This window comes from Microcaecilia unicolor, chromosome 8 (assembly GCF_901765095.1).
Source record: "Microcaecilia unicolor chromosome 8, aMicUni1.1, whole genome shotgun sequence".
In the NCBI taxonomy this organism is placed as follows: domain Eukaryota; kingdom Metazoa; phylum Chordata; class Amphibia; order Gymnophiona; family Siphonopidae; genus Microcaecilia; species Microcaecilia unicolor.
The window spans coordinates 226,545,941-226,562,999 of NC_044038.1; the positions used below are offsets into that span (position 1 = coordinate 226,545,941).

The 17,059-nt window shown below is 46.5% G+C and overlaps 1 protein-coding gene across 1 annotated transcript in view; it reads right to left on the reverse strand.

Annotated features, from left to right (window-relative positions):
- The window catches only part of DNTTIP1 (deoxynucleotidyltransferase terminal interacting protein 1), a 35,519-nt gene extending 18,723 nt beyond the window's left edge, over nt 1-16,796 (reverse strand). Inside the window, exons 1-3 of the mRNA XM_030212567.1 lie at nt 16,592-16,796; nt 7,239-7,309; nt 4,543-4,639 (exon numbers count right to left, since the gene is read on the reverse strand). Of these exons, the coding sequence (XP_030068427.1) occupies nt 4,543-4,639; nt 7,239-7,309; nt 16,592-16,705 (282 nt within the window). The 5' untranslated portion in view covers nt 16,706-16,796. The remainder of the gene's footprint in view (nt 1-4,542; nt 4,640-7,238; nt 7,310-16,591) is intronic.
- Between the last annotated feature and the right edge of the window lie 263 nt (nt 16,797-17,059).

A 17,059-nucleotide genomic window follows, 5' to 3' on the forward strand; every position in this document is an offset into this window, starting at 1 on the left:
TATTATCAGTTTACACACCATTAGAACAAAATATTTTTAGTGTTTCTGGGCCTTCCCTTTGGAATGCTCTTCCTGCATTTCTAAAATTGAACAATCTTTGGACGCATTCAAAAAGAAATAAAAATATTCCTATTCGAGGATGCATTTGGCTAATGCTGAGATATTTTAGGGGGTTGTTTACTAAAGCTTAGCTCGAGTTATCTGCAGCAGGGCCCATTTTATTCCTATGGGCCCTGCTGCAGATAACTTGAGTTAAACTTTAGTAAACAACCCCCTTTATCTCCTGCGCCCACCTCTGCATCTCCCCAGATAACTGAGGAAAAGTCATTTCTGGGTTTAAGAAAAAGTTTCCTCTTTCCTATCGGCCATTGTATTTCCCTTCTACTTTATTGTTTTTGCAGAATGAGAGAAGGTGGCAAACGATATGACCACATTACACCCTTCCTGCAAAAACTACACTGGCTACCAGTCTTACACGGCTAAATTTAAAACTCTATGGGCCCTGTTTGCTAAGGTGAATTAGCATTTTTAACATGCCTACAATTAGCGCGCGTGCTAATATATACCTTCAAACTTCTCTTACTGACCTACAAGTGCATTCACTGTACCGCTTCCCAGTACCTCTCCACTCTTGTCTCTCCCTACGCCCCCCCCCCCCCCCCCCCCCCGGGTACTCCGTTCTGTGGATAAATCTCTCATCTGTCCCCTTCTCCTCTACTGCTAATTCCAGACTCCGTTCTTTTTATTTCGCTGCACCTCACGCCTGGAATAGACTTCCCGAGCCTGTATGTCTAGCCCCGTCTTTGGCCGTTTTCCAATCCAGGCTGAAAGCCCACCTCTTTGACGCTGCTTTTGACTCCTAACCACTACTCTCACTTGCCCTGTACCCTCTTATCCCCACCACTTTAATTCCCTTACCTCTTAGTTGTTCTGTCTGTCCTATTTAGATTGTGAGCTCTTTGAGCAGGGAATGTCTTTTCATGTATGGTGTACAGCACTGCGTATGCCTTGTAGCGCTATAGAAGTGATTAGTAGTAGTACTGCTAACCGTGCAGGCGCCTGTAAGGATATTGTAGGTGCGTAAACTGTTAACGCGCGTACATGGTTAACGTGCATTAATGACGCTATGCGCCTATAACACTGCTTAGTAAACAGGGCCCTATGTTTGATTTTCAAGGCCCTCAGACAAAACGGGCCAGCGTACTTCCCTCTACACACCTTTGATACCTCTAGGAGCCTCTCAAAGATCATCATCAATATCTGTCCCCTCATCAAAAGAAATTGCACGATGTGATACCCGGCAGTAGTTCCCATGCTCTGGAATTTACTCCCAGATGGGCTACGTATAACTCAAGATTACCTCTAGTTCAGGAAGCAGGTGAAAGCCTGGCTCTTCTCCCAAGCCTTTAATACACAGGGTGACTGACTATACACCCATTCTGCACTTGGACAAGCTTCCTATACACACTGTAACCGTAAAAAGAACCTGCTTTTTAGTTTAGCCACCCATTTATTTATCCCAGCTGACTCTGTACCACTCATCCTGTCCCTATCTTTATATCTACACGGCCCCTCAGCTATACTGCAAGAAGTATTATAGAAAAGCATTAGTATCATAGCAATGTTATTTGAATGTTCTTATTACATGTTTCATTAGTATTATGCTGATACTATAGCCTTGTTATTTGCATTTCAGTGGTTAAATATGAATATTTTTGATTCTGTTTCATGGTAGTCCTATTATTACATTTCAATTTGCTGTATTTATGTTTATACTTCTACATTTTACTTTTGTTATGCTGTTAACAAAATTGTAAGTTTGATGTTAAACTGTACCTACTGTACACAGCTTTGGGTGAATCTCTTCATAAAGGTTAATAAATCCCAATAAATAAATATTGTATTGTTAACACCTCAGAAAGCCTATTAATTGGGCAGTACGTTAAAAACGAACAAACATACAGAGTTCCTTTCTATACCACTGTCATATATACACTGTGAACCACGGTGACCTGCATGTCAGATATGGTAGTTCATCAAATCTCAAATAAACCAAACCAACAAACCAATGTGTTGGGATGACTTACTTGCCTGTAGACCCCAAAATGCTGGTGGCAACATATACCTTCAGGAAATTAGCCAAAGCTTGGCTATTTGAAAAAAATTTTAGCGAGTAGTGCTTTTCATGCCCTGAGGTCAATTCTTAACATGTTTTTAGGATAAGTTATTTGTGGGGTCTTTTTACTATGGTGAGCTGATTTAACAGGTGGTAAATAAGACGCCCATAGGAATATAATGGACGTCTTATCATTGAAAACATCCTATCATTAGCGCACCTTAGTAAAACACCAAAGGTCCAGACACATTCACATAAATCTAATAGGACACCAAGAATGGGGGGGGGGGGGGGGGGGGGTGGGGACGGACGGACAACAGTGGGAACCAACCAGTGTCCGGGAATCCAGAGAGCTTCAGATTTTCATTGTTAGCTCAAAGTGATTTAACTACAGTACCTGAATGTATTTTCCATTTACTGAAGACCTAACAGCAGACCTGTACTGCCACAATTCATTTTTCCTTTTTGTTTAATTTGGCAAATTATCTTCTGTTTTGTGCAGAAAATGTCATGTGTGCCATCTAAAAGAATTGCAAATATGCAGGAACAGGATATTCTTGAGCAAAGACAATTCAGGATATTTTATGTGGCATGTGATTCTATGTCACCACTACGTCTACACTAGTCAGCAAATTTACTGGGCGTGTGTACAGTCAGTTTTCCGTAACTCATTCATCTTTCGAACTCTGATCAACTGTTGTCAGCAGGACTGTCTTTACGGTGTACTAGGTAGTTCATCTGATGGCCAGCACCATTAGAAAGGCATCCGTGTCAAGATCTGAACATGGCACAGGACAGGACCTAGTACTGAATCACTAGGATTACCCCCTTCTACTACTTTTCCAGTCAGACTGATTAGTTTCCTCCAATACGGATGGAAGAAACTTTATTCTAATAGGGCACTGTTGATATGTTTTATTCCATACTTCTTTACATATAAGTAGATACCTCTATTCCATATTTGACATGCCAAACTTATTATATGTATACTAGTAAAAAAGGCCCGTTTCCGAAACCAATGAAACGGGCGCTAGCAAGTGTTTTTTTTTGTGTGTGTGTGTGTATGTGTCACAGAGTTATTTTGTGTGTGAGTGTGTGAGGGTGCGGTGTGTGTGCAGGTTGTTGATGATGGAGGTGGTGCGTCGGTGTGCGGTTGTTTCGTTAGTTTGGCAGCCAGTCTCCAGCGATTCCTAGGCAGGGAAGGAGTACTCCTCCCCCTTCCTTGGTCGCTGTTTGCTGCTGGCTGGGTCACGGGTAATCCAGCTGGGCCGCAGCTTGTCCTGTTCGCCCACGTCCAAGATGGTGACGGGCACGTTGTTTTCCGGCTCCTATGACTCCATGTCAAGCGATCCCAAATATAGTCTGTGCTATAGGCCCTCTGGCACTCTTCAGTACTGGCATTAGGCATTTAAAAATTTCTCCCCCCCTCCCCCGGTCTACTTTTGCACATACCCACAGTAGGAATATTCTTCTCTCGTTCCAGAGATGGTTCTGTGCTCTCCGTGCTGCACAGATAATGAGCCATTCTGCTGGGGAATGCTCCTCCCTTATTGTCACGTAGTTTCCTCTGATTGGTCCGTCTTACGTTGCCTAGTGTTGCCTGGGAACGGTGTTGTGATGGTCCTTTGTGTTTCAGAATGTTGAGGGTGTTTTTTCTGATTGGTCAGTCATGCGAGGACGGGGCAGAGAGACATGGTCAGTGTTGTGGCTTCAACACCATGAATCCATGAACCCTTCAGTGAGTGACTGAGTGACTTCAGAATGTTGTCTTCAGAACGTTGAGGGCGAGTTTTATTATAGTAGATTCTTTTCTTGTGTGTGTTCCTTAACTTGGATTTAGTTTACTGCTATTGATGTAAATATATGTCTAGATGTGCCTTCAGATAGACTGTTTTATAAACACACATATATTTTTCCATATATTGTTAGATCTTTTACAGTTTATATTTTTACCTTATTTATATATGCTCTTCTCTACATATTTTGTTTCAATATTAGTGCAGTTGTTCCTTTATGTATATTTTATTCATTTTGTTTCACACATATGTATATATACATGTCTTGTTAGTCATTACATTTATTGTTTTTATATCATTGTATTATTTATTGTAGACCCTGAAGCAGGCACTTTGTCAAAACACGGTGCTGTGTCGGGCACTATTAGAATAAAGTTTCTTCCATCCATATTCCCGTCTTGTTGTTGTTTTTGGATGACCCTTGCTGGCCACACTCCTCTTCTTCTGTAGACAGACATGACCACCATTACTCAGCTCCACTCAGAATACCTAACAATTTCAGAATGCTATATTTTGAAAAGCATGTCAGCATAATGCAGAGGAAGTTTATAAATGTTAGAGCTTCTCTTAAGGATACCGCAGCACCCAGCAAGACTGCTCCATATTTGCCACAACCCATTAGAATCTTACTTTCATATATTTGTTGAACACAGACTGGATATCTTCATTAATGCTGGGCTGTAGGACAGTTCGAAGTAAATCCATTGAGATGACAGGATCTGTGAAGCTAGATGGGGGAAAAACAAACAAACAAAAAAGAGTCAATACCCAAAAATCCACCCTGAAAACACTTATTTCCATCCAAACCATTCCAACTTTCATCTAGAAGGAAATTCCAAGCTCCCTAACATTGCTGACAGCGTCTGAACGGCTGGGACATGGGCTTCATAACTTATTCCTTTATCAATATTCCATGGCCAGCTTTCACCTGCGTTGCTTTTAACCACATTGAAATACAATATCGCATATTGCCTCAGGTACAAACTTAGATTGTAAGCCCTCTAGGGAGAGGGAAATACTGAGTGTACCTGAATTTCTCACCTTGAGCTACTACTGAAAAAGGTGTGCAAATCCAAATAAATAAATATTATGTTTAGTGAGAATGACTAATCCGTGACAAGCAGACCAGAGAAGTAAACCCACACATGAGTTAGAAAGATTCAAAGTTTATAAGTAAAATTATTCGTGTACAATCCATGAAATTTTCTAATTTTCCAGTGTTTGTTTCACCTGACTGATAGCTGTACAGCAGAATCATTTTTTTTTAGAACACATCTTTCTGTAATTCTGAAACACTACAGGAACATGTATCATGTCTGAACTCAAGTAGAATTTTTACTGCAAAGATACGTATACACAATTGCACACACAAACACATATACACGAATTAACTACAGTACAGCAAGATCAACCGCTGGTCTTGTATCTAAAAGCTGGTGAATGGACAGAAGACATGCCACAAGGTTCGGTTCTTTGGCAGGTTCTTGTTAACATTTTTGCAAGTGATATTGCTGAAGGGCTGTCTGGTAAGATTTGCTTCTTTGCAGATGATACCAAAATCAGCAATAGGGTAGACACCCCTGATGGTGTGGATAACATGAGGAAGGACTTAGCAAAGCCAGAGGAATGGTCTGGAATTTGACAGCTTAGATTTAATGCTAAAAAATGCAGGGTCACGCACATGGACTGCAAAAACCTGAGGGAATAAGAGGAACGGGACTTGGGTGTGACTGTACGTGATAATCTTAAGGTGGCCAAATAGTTAGAAAAGGCAACAGTGAAAGCTAGAAGGATGCTTGGGTGCATAGGGAGAGGAATGGCCATTAGGGAAAAAAAAAAAGAAAGGTGATAATGCACCTGTATAAGACTCTGGCGAGACCTCATTTAGAATAGTGTGTACAATTTTGGAGATGGCACCTTCAAAAGGATATAAAACAGGATGAAGTCAGTCCAGAGGGCAGCTACTAAAACAGTCCGTGATCTTTATCATAAAGAGTATGGGGAAAGACTTAAAGATCTCAATATGTATACTTTGGAAGAAAGGCGGGAGGGGAGATATGATAGGTATTTAAATGTATCTATGTGGCATAAACACACAGCAGGCAAGTCTCTTTCAATTGAAAGGAAGCTCTGGGATGAGGGGGCATAAAATGAAGGTGAAAAGGGATAGACTCAGAAGTATCCTGAGCAAATACTTCATCAAGGAAAGGGTGATGAATTTGTGGACTCCTGGTGGAAGTGGTGGAGACAAAAACAGTATCTGAATTTAAGAGTTTGGGACAAGTACATAGGGAGTGATAAGGAGAGTAGATGGCATGGATGGGGAGACTGGATAGGCCATACGGCCTTTATCTGCCTACATTTTTCAATGTTTCTATTCTTTTTCTAAGGCAAGAGACATTTGATAACTCAGGCTCATTAACAATTTTGCTACATCAACAGCAAATGAGCAAAATTTTGTTTCAGAATACAAATTACTTAACAAACCAGACTATATTACACTACTGTGTTGTTTCTTTTTTCAAAGACAAGTAATAAATATGAATAACTTAAGTAGCATTTCAACACTTGATCTGAAAGTCTACTCATAAGTACATAAGTAATGCCATACTGGGAAAAGACCAAGGGTCCATCAAGCCCAGCATCTTGTCCACGACAGCGGCCAATCCATGCCAAGGGCACCTGGCAAGCTTCCCAAACGTACAAACATTCTATACATGTTATTCCTGGGATTTTGGATTTTTCCAAGTCCGTTTAGTAGCGGTTTATGGACTTGTCCTTTAGGAAACCGTCCAACCCATTTTTAAACTCTGCTAAGCTAACCGCCTTCACCACATTTTCCGGCAATGAATTCCAGAGTTTAATTACACGTTGGGTGAAGAAAAATTTTATCCGATTTGTTTTAAATTAACTACTACTCAACTCTCTATCTCTCCTCTGTGTTGTCTTGAGCACTGTCCAACAAGCCCAAAAAGTGATTAAAGAGTGGGGTGACCAATTGGTTTTGGGACATAAGGATGGTGGGGCGAGTTATCAGTTTATGTTTCAAAGTTTTTAATATTACAAAACATGCTTTCCGCCATGTGATCTGTGATTAGATGACTAACAAAAAAAACATCTGCAGGAAAGACTGCTTATATAGAGAACAGCAACTTAACTCAAATGCTGGTTTCTTTACAAAGGATGGACCGCATGATACAATATTGATAAGATCTCTGCACATGCGTCTTTTTCTCGTGAAAATGCAATACTGCATGCACAGAAGTCAGTTCTAGAAGAACAGTCAAACTGCATGAAGGAGCTAAGTTATATTACAGAGGCCTTACCTCACTGCCATTTGGGATCGCCGCCCCCTTCGCTGAACCTGGCGGTGTTTGATCATAATATTCCATGGATTCTGCATTCAGAGAGGAAAGCACAGCTATTAACTTCCAAAACTCATATTTTCTAATCTGAAATGTCAATTACAACAGTGCAGTTAAAAGTATATATTGGTGAAAAGCGCAAAACTATGGTTGTTTGATAAAGAGATATAGAAAGACCATATCTTATGCTTTAAAAGCTAAAAAGGAAATCAATCAGCAGGATAAAGATTCTCTCAGCTTGCTAGTGGGGGTATCAGATCCCAACTTCCTGCTCTCCCTTATCCCTACTTTCATATACTTTCTTCAGGAGTGAGATAACAACCCAGCCTGCTCTTCACCCTGCCCCTAGATGTGAACACCAGCAACTCAGCCTCCATGTCCCGATCTTTAGCTATGGGATTAACATCAGCAGTTCATCTTCCTCCTGTGATAGTGCTGTAAAACTTTAATCCATGGATTGAAGTGTTTAATCGGAGTGACATTTGAGACGAGTGACCCTTTGGCAGGATTGCCAAAGTTTTTATATCAATAACATGGATGGTTATCGGAATACACAGCTTTAGTGGCATTGGACTCCTGATGCAGGCCTGTGTTGAGTCGAGCCATACTTTAATTAACGTTTTACAGCACCATCACTGACAGAGTGCTTTTTGTTGTCATCTTCCCTGTGTCTGTTTGCCACAATATACTATGCCATACCTTATATTGTTATTTTAACATTTTTACTGCTGTAATTGTCTATTGCTTATGTTTGATTTATTCTTTGTACACTGTCTTTAGTGAATTCCTTTAAAAATGTGGCAAATAAATCCTAATAAATAAATAAAACTGAACACAAGGCCCCACTAGGAGTATTGTGTTCAGTTTTGGAGGCCGTACCTTCCTAAGGATACAAAAAGACTTCAAGAAGTTCAGAGGAAGGTGACAAAAATGGTATGGGGCTTGCGCCAAAAGACATATGAGAAGAGACTGGACGACCTGAATATGTATACCCCAGAGGAAAAGAGGAGCTATAATGGTAAAATTATGTATAATCATACCTGATAATTTTCTTTCCATTAATCATAGCTGATCAATCCATAGACTGGTGGGTTGTGTCCATCTACCAGCAGGTGGAGATAGAGAGCAAACTTTTGCCTCCCTATATGTGGTCATGTGCTGCCGGAAACTCCTCAGTATGTCGATATCAAAGCTCCATCCGCAGGACTCAGCACTTAGAGAATTACACCCACGAAGGGACACTCTGCCCAGCTCACCACCGCCGAAACGGGGGAGGGGAATCCGTCCAGCTCATCCCCGCGGAGCGGGGGAGGGACACCACACCCGCCGATGCGGGGGGATCTGGCTTATCCTGCAACCGCAACCGCGGGAGGAGCTGACTGACCCTAACACCGCCGAAGCGGGAGGGGTACAAAACTGCCCTACAGCCGCACGAAGCGGGAGGGAGTGCCGGCAGAATTTTAAGTCTCAATCCAGCCCCGTAAAACGGAGGGGAGAGGAATGCAGCAGCTCACTGTAACACAAACTCGTCTTAACTCTTGAAGAATCCAAGTGAAAAAACTTGAACACGAAGTCTTTCTGAAGTAACTGAAGACTAAACTTGAACCTGAAATGCAACCAGAATAAAACAATACAGATATCTGGGAGGGGCTATGGATTGATCAGCTATGATTAATGGAAAGAAAATTATCAGGTATGATTATACATAATTTTACCTTCCATATCATCAAGCTGATCAATCCATAGACTGGTGGGATGTACCGAAGCAGTACTCACCCAGGGCGGGACATAGAAATCCCTGACCGCAACACTGAAGCTCCAAACCGGGCCTCCGCCCGAGCAGCCACAGTCAAGCGGTAATGCTTGGAGAATGTATGGGCCGAAGCCCAAGTTGCCGCCTTGCATATCTCTTCCAAGGAGACGGAACCGGCCTCTGCCATCGAGGCCGCCTGAGCTCTTGTAGAGTGAGCCTTCAGCTGGATAGGCGGCACCTTCCCCGCGGCCACATAAGCCGCTGCAATGGCTTCCTTGACCCATCTTGCCACTGTCGGCTTAGCAGCCTGCAGACCCCTACGAGGACCTGTATACAGGACAAACAGATGATCCGATTTCCGGAAATCATTGGTCACTTCCAAGTATCTGATGATGACTCGTCTCACATCCAGATATTTAAGAGCAGAGTACTCCTCTGGGTAGTCCTCCCTACGAAAGGAAGGGAGACATAGCTGCTGATTCACATGGAAGCGAGAAACAATCTTGGGCAGGAAGGAAGGCACTGTGCGAATAGTCACTCCTGCCTCAGTGAACTGTAGAAAAGGCTCTCGACACGAGAGCGCCTGGAGCTCGGAAACTCTTCTGGCTGAAGTGATAGCCACCAAAAAGACTGCTTTCAACGTCAGGTCTTTCAGAGATGCCCTTGACAAGGGTTCAAACGGCGGCTTCTGCAATGCTCTTAGCACCAGGTTGAGATTCCACACAGGCACCACTGAGTGCAGAGGAGGGCGCAGGTGATTAACCCCCTTGAGAAAGCGCACCACATCTGGCTGCGAAGCCAGGGAAGCACCCTTCAGGCGGCCCCTGAAGCAAGCCAGAGCCGCTACCTGGACCTTAAGGGAACTGAGCGACAGGCCTTTGTCCAGACCTTCTTGCAGGAACGTCAACACTGAAGAAATTGGAGCAGTGAAAGGAGAAAGAGAGCCTGCTTCACACCACGCTGCAAAGATACGCCAAACCCTGGCGTAAGCAGTAGAAGTAGAGCGTTTCCTCGCTCTCAGCATAGTGGCGATGACCTTGTCTGAGAAGCCCTTCTTCCTCAGACGCTGCCGCTCAATAGCCAGGCCGTAAGACCAAAGGGGGAGGGATCCTCCATCACCACGGGACCCTGATGTAACAGGCCCTGCTCCACTGGCAACCGCAGAGGATCCTGCCTGATCAAGTCCGCATACCAGGGACGCCTGGGCCAATCCGGACCCACCAGGATTATCCTGCCGGGATGCTTTGCCACCCGGTCTAGTACCCTGCCCAACATGGGCCAGGGCGGGAACACATAGAGAAGCTCTTGTGTCGGCCATTGTTGGAGAAGAGCATCTACTCCCAGGGATCGAGGGTCCCGTCCTCTGCTGAAGAAGCGCGGCACTTGGCAATTGGCCGATGACGCCATCAGATCTAGGCTCGGCTGGCCCCAGCGCTTCGTGATGTCCAAGAACGCCTGAGCAGATAGCTGCCACTCTCCGGGCTCCAAGGTATGGCGACTGAGAAAGTCCGCCTTGACATTCATGACTCCGGCAATGTGGGCCGCTGACAGCTGTTCCAGGTTCGCTTCCGCCCACTGGCATAGACTCATAGCTTCCTTGGCTAGAGGGGCGCTCTTGGTACCTCCCTGGCGGTTGACATAGGCCACAGCCGTGGCATTGTCCGACAGGACCCGTACAGGCTTGAACACCAGTACCGGGATGAACTCCAAAAGCGCCAACCGAATGGCTCTGAGTTCCAGGAGGTTGTTAGACCACTTTGCCTCTGCAGGAGACCAGAGCCCCTGCGCTGTCCTTCCCAAGCAGTGGGCTCCCCAGCCCGATAACGAGGCGTCCGTCGTGACGACAATCCACTCTGGGGACACCAGAGGCATTCCCGCAGACAACTTGTCTGTCTGCATCCACCAGCTCAGCGCCTTGCGCACTGCTGGATCCAAGGGAAGACGCACAGCATAATCCTCCGACATCGGAGTCCAGCGCTGCAGCAGAGAGTGTTGTAGTGGTCTCATATGAGCCCTGGCCCAGGGCACTACTTCCATCGTGGCCGTCATAGAGCCCAACAGCTGCACATAGTCCCAAGCCCGAAGAGGAGAGGCTACTAGGAACTGGTCCACCTGAGCCTGAAGCTTGACAATCCGATTGTCTGGCAGGAACACTCTGCCCACTTGGGTGTCGAATCGAACTCCCAGATACTCCAGGGACTGAGTCGGGCGCAGCTGGCTCTTCTCCCAGTTGATGATCCATCCCAGGGAGCTCAAAAGAGCAACTACCCGGTCCACAGCTTTGCCGCACTCTGCATAAGAGGGGGCTCGGATCAATCAGTCGTCCAGATAAGGATGGACTTGTACTCCTTCCTTTCGCAGGAAGGCCGCTATGACCACCATTACCTTGGAAAAGGTCCGCGGAGCAGTAGCCAACCCGAACGGGAGGGCTCTGAACTGGAAGTGTCGGCCCAGGACTGCAAAACGCAGAAAGCGTTGATGAGGAGGCCAGATGGGAATATGCAGGTACGCTTCCTTGATGTCCAAGGATGCCAGGTACTCCCCTGCCTTCACTGCCGCTATAACAGAGCGGAGAGTCTCCATGCGAAAGTGCCGCACTTTCAAGGCCCGATTGACCCCTTTGAGGTCGAGGATAGGCCGGACCGAACCTCCTTTCTTTGGTACCACAAAGTAAATGGAGTAACGCCCCTTGCCAAGCTGACTTTCTGGCACCGGAACGACCGCACCCAGGCGGATCAGATTGTCCAAAGTCTGCTGCACTGCCACAGCTTTGACCGGAGACTTGCAGGGAGAGAGTACAAACCCGTCTCTTAAGGGTCGGCAGAACTCCAGCTTGTAGCCGTCTCTGATGACTTCCAGCACCCAAGCGTCTGAAGTTATTGTGGTCCACTCGCCCAGAAACGAGGACAGCCGTCCTCCAATCTGCACTGGGGCGTGGGCCAATACCCCGTCATTGGGTACGAGACCCTGGGGGAGGACCGGAGGGAGCACCTCCGGGACGGCGGTCTCTGCGAAAGGAATGCTGCTTGGGGGAGAAATTCCTCTTAAAGGAAGTGGGGGCAGAAGCACCCGACCTGCCCGGGCGGTACCGACGGGCTTCCTGAAACCGTCCTCTGGAGGTACCGGGACGAGCACTCGCCCGAGCCCTGACCTCCGGCAACTTCTTGCCCTTAGACGTGCCGAGATCAGTCACGATTTTGTCCAGCTCGACCCCAAAGAGCAGCTTGCCTTTAAAAGGCAATCTAGCCAGGCGGGATTTTGAGGCGTGGTCAGCAGACCAATGTTTCAGCCAAAGCCACCGCCGCGCAGAGACAGTCTGAGCCATGCCTTTAGCTGAGGCTCTCAAGACATCATACAGCAAGTCTGCCAAATAGGCTAAGCCCGATTCCAGGGCTGGCCAATCATTCCTCAAGAAATGATCCGAGGGGGAAGCCCGCTGCACCATAGTCAGGCACGCCCTGGCCACATAGGAGCCGCAAACAGAGGCCTGCAAACTTAAAGCAGCCGCCTCAAAGGACGACCTTAAGGCCGCCTCCAATCTCCTGTCTTGGGCGTCCTTTAGGGCCGTGCCACCTTCCACCGGCAATGCCGTTTTCTTAGTCACCGCAGTGATTAAAGAATCCACGGTAGGCCACAGATAGGCCTCACGTTCACTCACAGCCAAAGGATAGAGGCGGGACATAGCCCTAGCCACTTTAAGGCTCGCTTCTGGGACATCCCATTGAGCCGAAATTAAGGTGTGCATGGCATCATGCACGTGGAAGGTTCTAGGCGGGCGCTTAGTCCCCAGCATAATGGCAGAGCCAACAGGGGCTGAGGGAGAGACGTCCTCCGGAGAGGATATCTTCAAAGTGTCCATGGCCTGTAACAACAGGTTGGACAAATCCTCCGGGCGAAAAAGCCGCGCTGCAGAGGGGTCATCCGCTCCATCCGAGCGGGGATCCGTCTCCACCAAGGAATCCGCAAAGGACCGTTGGGAGACCTCAGACACGCTGCCCTCATCTACATCGGAGGAGACAAATTCCTCCAAGGCCTGGGAATCAACCCGAGGGCGTTTACCTCTGGGAACCTCAACCTCTTTACCAGAGGAGGGAGCGGGGGCAGCGTTGTGCATGAGGAAGGCCCGATGCAGCAGCAAAACAAACTCGGGGGAGAAACCCCCCAGACTGTGCACCTCCGCAGCCTGGGCAACAGCCCTAGGCGCGCTCTCAACCGGCGCTCGCAATAGCGGGGGAGAGACATGCTGCGCATCCAAAATGGCGTCCGGCGCGAAACTCCGCGAAGGAGCCGCGCGGGAAGAACGGCTCTTAACTTTAGCCGCTTCTGTGCCGTCGCCCAAATTAAGGGCGTTCATGGCATTAATGTCTCCAACCTCAAGGGCGGCCCAAGAAGAAGCCGTCCGAGCCGCGTGGCCGGCCAAGATGGCGGAGGCGAGGAGCGGGGGATGGGCGTTTATGGCGGGAAAAACCGCCACGCCGGAGGAAGGACCGGGACATGCATCGGTCGCGAAACTGTCACCCACCAAGGGCGAATCCGGCTTGAAGACCCCCGCATCCCCTCTAGAAGCGCTCGAGCGACCCGGGGAGCGACCCTTTGCGCCCTCGCCCTCCGACGCCATGAGCCACGAGGAGAAGAATCGGGGAACCCCCGCCCGCTATAAAAAGGTAAAATTACCTGCTGTCCGCTCCGAGTTGTAACGACCTGGTGTCTCAGTGAGTAGCTGCAATAGACGCTTAAATAAACGTCGAAATAAACGCCTTTAAGGCCGTTCAAAAATTTTTTTTTTTTTTTTTTTTTTTTTTTTTTAACGGAGCCAGCGGGAGGGGGGAGAAAAGGAGGGACCTGGCACCACCAGGTTTGCACTTGCTCAAAAGAGCCCTCAACCCCAGGCACTCAACAAAACCTAAAAATTAGGCTTGGAGGCCTAGCCAGAGCTGCTGCTGTGTGTGACCACCACCTGCTGAGATAGAGAACATACTGAGGAGTTTCCGGCAGCACATGACCACATATAGGGAGGCAAAAGTTTGCTCTCTATCTCCACCTGCTGGTAGATGGACACAACCCACCAGTCTATGGATTGATCAGCTTGATGATATGGAAACAGATGTTGAAATACTTGAATGAAACACATTTCCCCAGAGACCTGGAAATGGTAAAACTAGAGGGCATGAACTGAGGTTGTGGGGTGGTTGACTTAGGAGTAATGTGAGGAAACTCTTTTTCAGAGAGGGTGGTCAATGACTGGAATGCCCTCCCGAACGAGATGGTGAAGCAAAAACAATCACTGAATTCAAAAAGGCGTGGGATGAACACAGAGGATTCCTAATTAGAAAATGGATGGTATAAAAAACAAAACGTAAATGACTACATGTCTGTTGATGTGTTGAGTGGTGTTTTTACAGGTCAATGTCAGGCAGACTTCTATGGTCCCATATACGGCAAAACAGTTTAGGATGGGCTGGGGCTTTGATGGCTACACCAGTAGCTGGAAGATGAGGACAGTGCCAGGCGAACTTCAATAGTCTATGTCCCAGATATGGCAAACAAAGACTAGGATCAAACTTTTTATATTACATCTGTTGCTGGTTTAAACATGAATTGATAATGTGTAACTGTTGGCAGATAAGAACCTGAACGGTCCATCCAGTCTGCCCATCATCTTCTGTTACTATATTACCATCAATCTCTCCCCACCCACCCACACACACATTCACTCCTTTCACCTTCCATCCAGTTTCCTTGCGCTGTAACATAAGAGTTTCTCATTAAGTGGCTACAGTTTTTGTCCTTCTCCTTTACCAAATCTCAGCTTCATGACTTATACCTTCCTTCACCAAATCTGGAACAATCTTCCTAAGTCAATGCATCTGGTTATACTCATACCCTGAAAACCCCAAAGTTTTCAGAAACTGCTGTTAATTCTTAGTCTGCCTCTCCCCACCACACCTAAAAATTCAATTGCTGTCACATTTCATTTGAGTCATAGCCAGATGGTGAACATCTGCAGGAGACAGGGTGTCTCTGGTAGGTCATGGTACTTGGCATCTACCTACTGTAATGGTAATAAGGGTAATAGTCGTTTCCCTAACTGCAGCTTTTTTGCTCTCTTTCGCCTCTAGACAACAGCTCCTATCATCAGCCATTTTGCCACGGCAAAAGCAAAGGAGAGAGAGAAAATGCTGGCGTTAACACCCCAAGTACACTTCACAAGAGCCACATTTGCTCCTTGCCGTCCATCTGACTTCATGTCTGTCTCAATGAGAAAAAAATGCTACAGAACTGTATAGCACTGTAGAGTTATATAAATGTAAGGTTGACAATTATCTTTAAATTTTCCAGGCAGTGTTGATCCACTGCTGGCTTTACCTGACTGCATGCAAAGAACACGTAGACCTCATTTCCCAATTGCATTCCATAAGATTGGTAGCGCTATAGAAATGATTTGTAGTAGTAGTATAAGAACACCAAGACTACAAGCCTTTGCATGGAGTGGGGTAAACTTAGGCCTGGATTAAGTTTGCAATGGTTTACAGCAGCAGGCTGAGAACCAGCAAAGCTGAGATCAAATCCCACTGTGGCTCCGTGTGATTTTTGACCCCTTAACCCTCTGGTGCCAGAGGTGCAGGCTTGCAAGCCCTCCAGTTAGTTGGTAACACTATTTATTTATTAATTACATTTGTACCCCGCACTTCCCCACACACTGCAGGCTCAATGCGGCTTACATAATAAATTACAATCACAAAGTTTTTTTTAAAGAGAATATATGAACTATAGTAGATGTAGTGAGCGTGGGGTATTAAGGAATAAGTAAATTGAGCGTGTCAGGGCAAACAAGGTAGGAAAAGCAAAAGGGTAAGGGGATTGGGAGGGTTAAGAGATGGAGGATGGAGATATGATTTTCTGAACGGAGAGGCAAGATAAAGGATGAGTACAAAAAGATAAGGGAAAAAGAGATTAGGAAATGTAGTTAGGGTGTAAAAATCGTAGACTGAAGTTACTACTACTACTTATCATTTCTATAGCGCTACCAGACGTACGCAGCGCTGTACACTTGAACATGAAGAGACAGTCCCTGCTCCACAGAGCTTACAATCTAATTAGGACAGACAAACAGAAGACTTGAAGACAGCCAGCGACTGAGTCTTCAAGTCTAGGCTTAAAGCCCACCTCTTTGCTACTGCTTTCGACTCCTAACCATGACTCTCTTGCTCAACACCGTCACTTATCACCCCTACCACTGCAATTTCCCCACCCCTAGCTGTCTGTTCAATTTAGATTGTAAGCTCTGTTGCGCAGGGACTGCCTTTTCATGTTAATTTGTACAGCGCTGTGTAAGTCTAGTAGCGCTATAGAAATGTTTAATAGTAGTAGACAGACAAACAAGGGAATATTCAAGTGAGGATGATTAAATAAGGGTTCTGAACAAGTGAATAAGGGTTAGGAGTTAAAAGTTAGGAGGAAGAGTTTGAAATTAAGTATTTAGCAGCAGTCTGTTCGTGGGTGGGCTTCCCTGCCTGCCACACCTCCTCGTTCGCTATTTCTTTGCCCGTCACTCCCTCACCGTAGGTACCAACTGTTCCACTTCCCCGGCCCTTCCTTCCTCTTCCTCCTCGTCGTCCTCCTCAGCCTCCCGGCCTCTCTGTTGCTGTTTCTCCGGCTCCCTGGTGGCGCCCATGGCGGTTCCGCCGAGGCCTGTCGCACTCAAACTCACTCACGCCCCGCCGCGTCGCAGTAGTATCCGGGGGCCGCTGCAGCATCCGACCGGAAGCGACGTCATCGAAGCGCGCCGCGAACACCTGCGGCGCAGGGGGTTGATCAAAGAGAGAGAAAAGTGTGAGAGCATTTAGGAGGGAACAGGGAAGTGGGGGAGAAGAAGAGAAACGAAAGCGATGATAATAAAAGAAAAAGTGGAAGGGAAGCGTGAATAGCCCTTGGCCAGAGGAGAGGTTTAGGATAGCGGAAGGAAAAGAAGAGGTGCAGGAGGGAGAGACACACTGACCCGACACTCAACAAAAAAAGCTTACGTTTG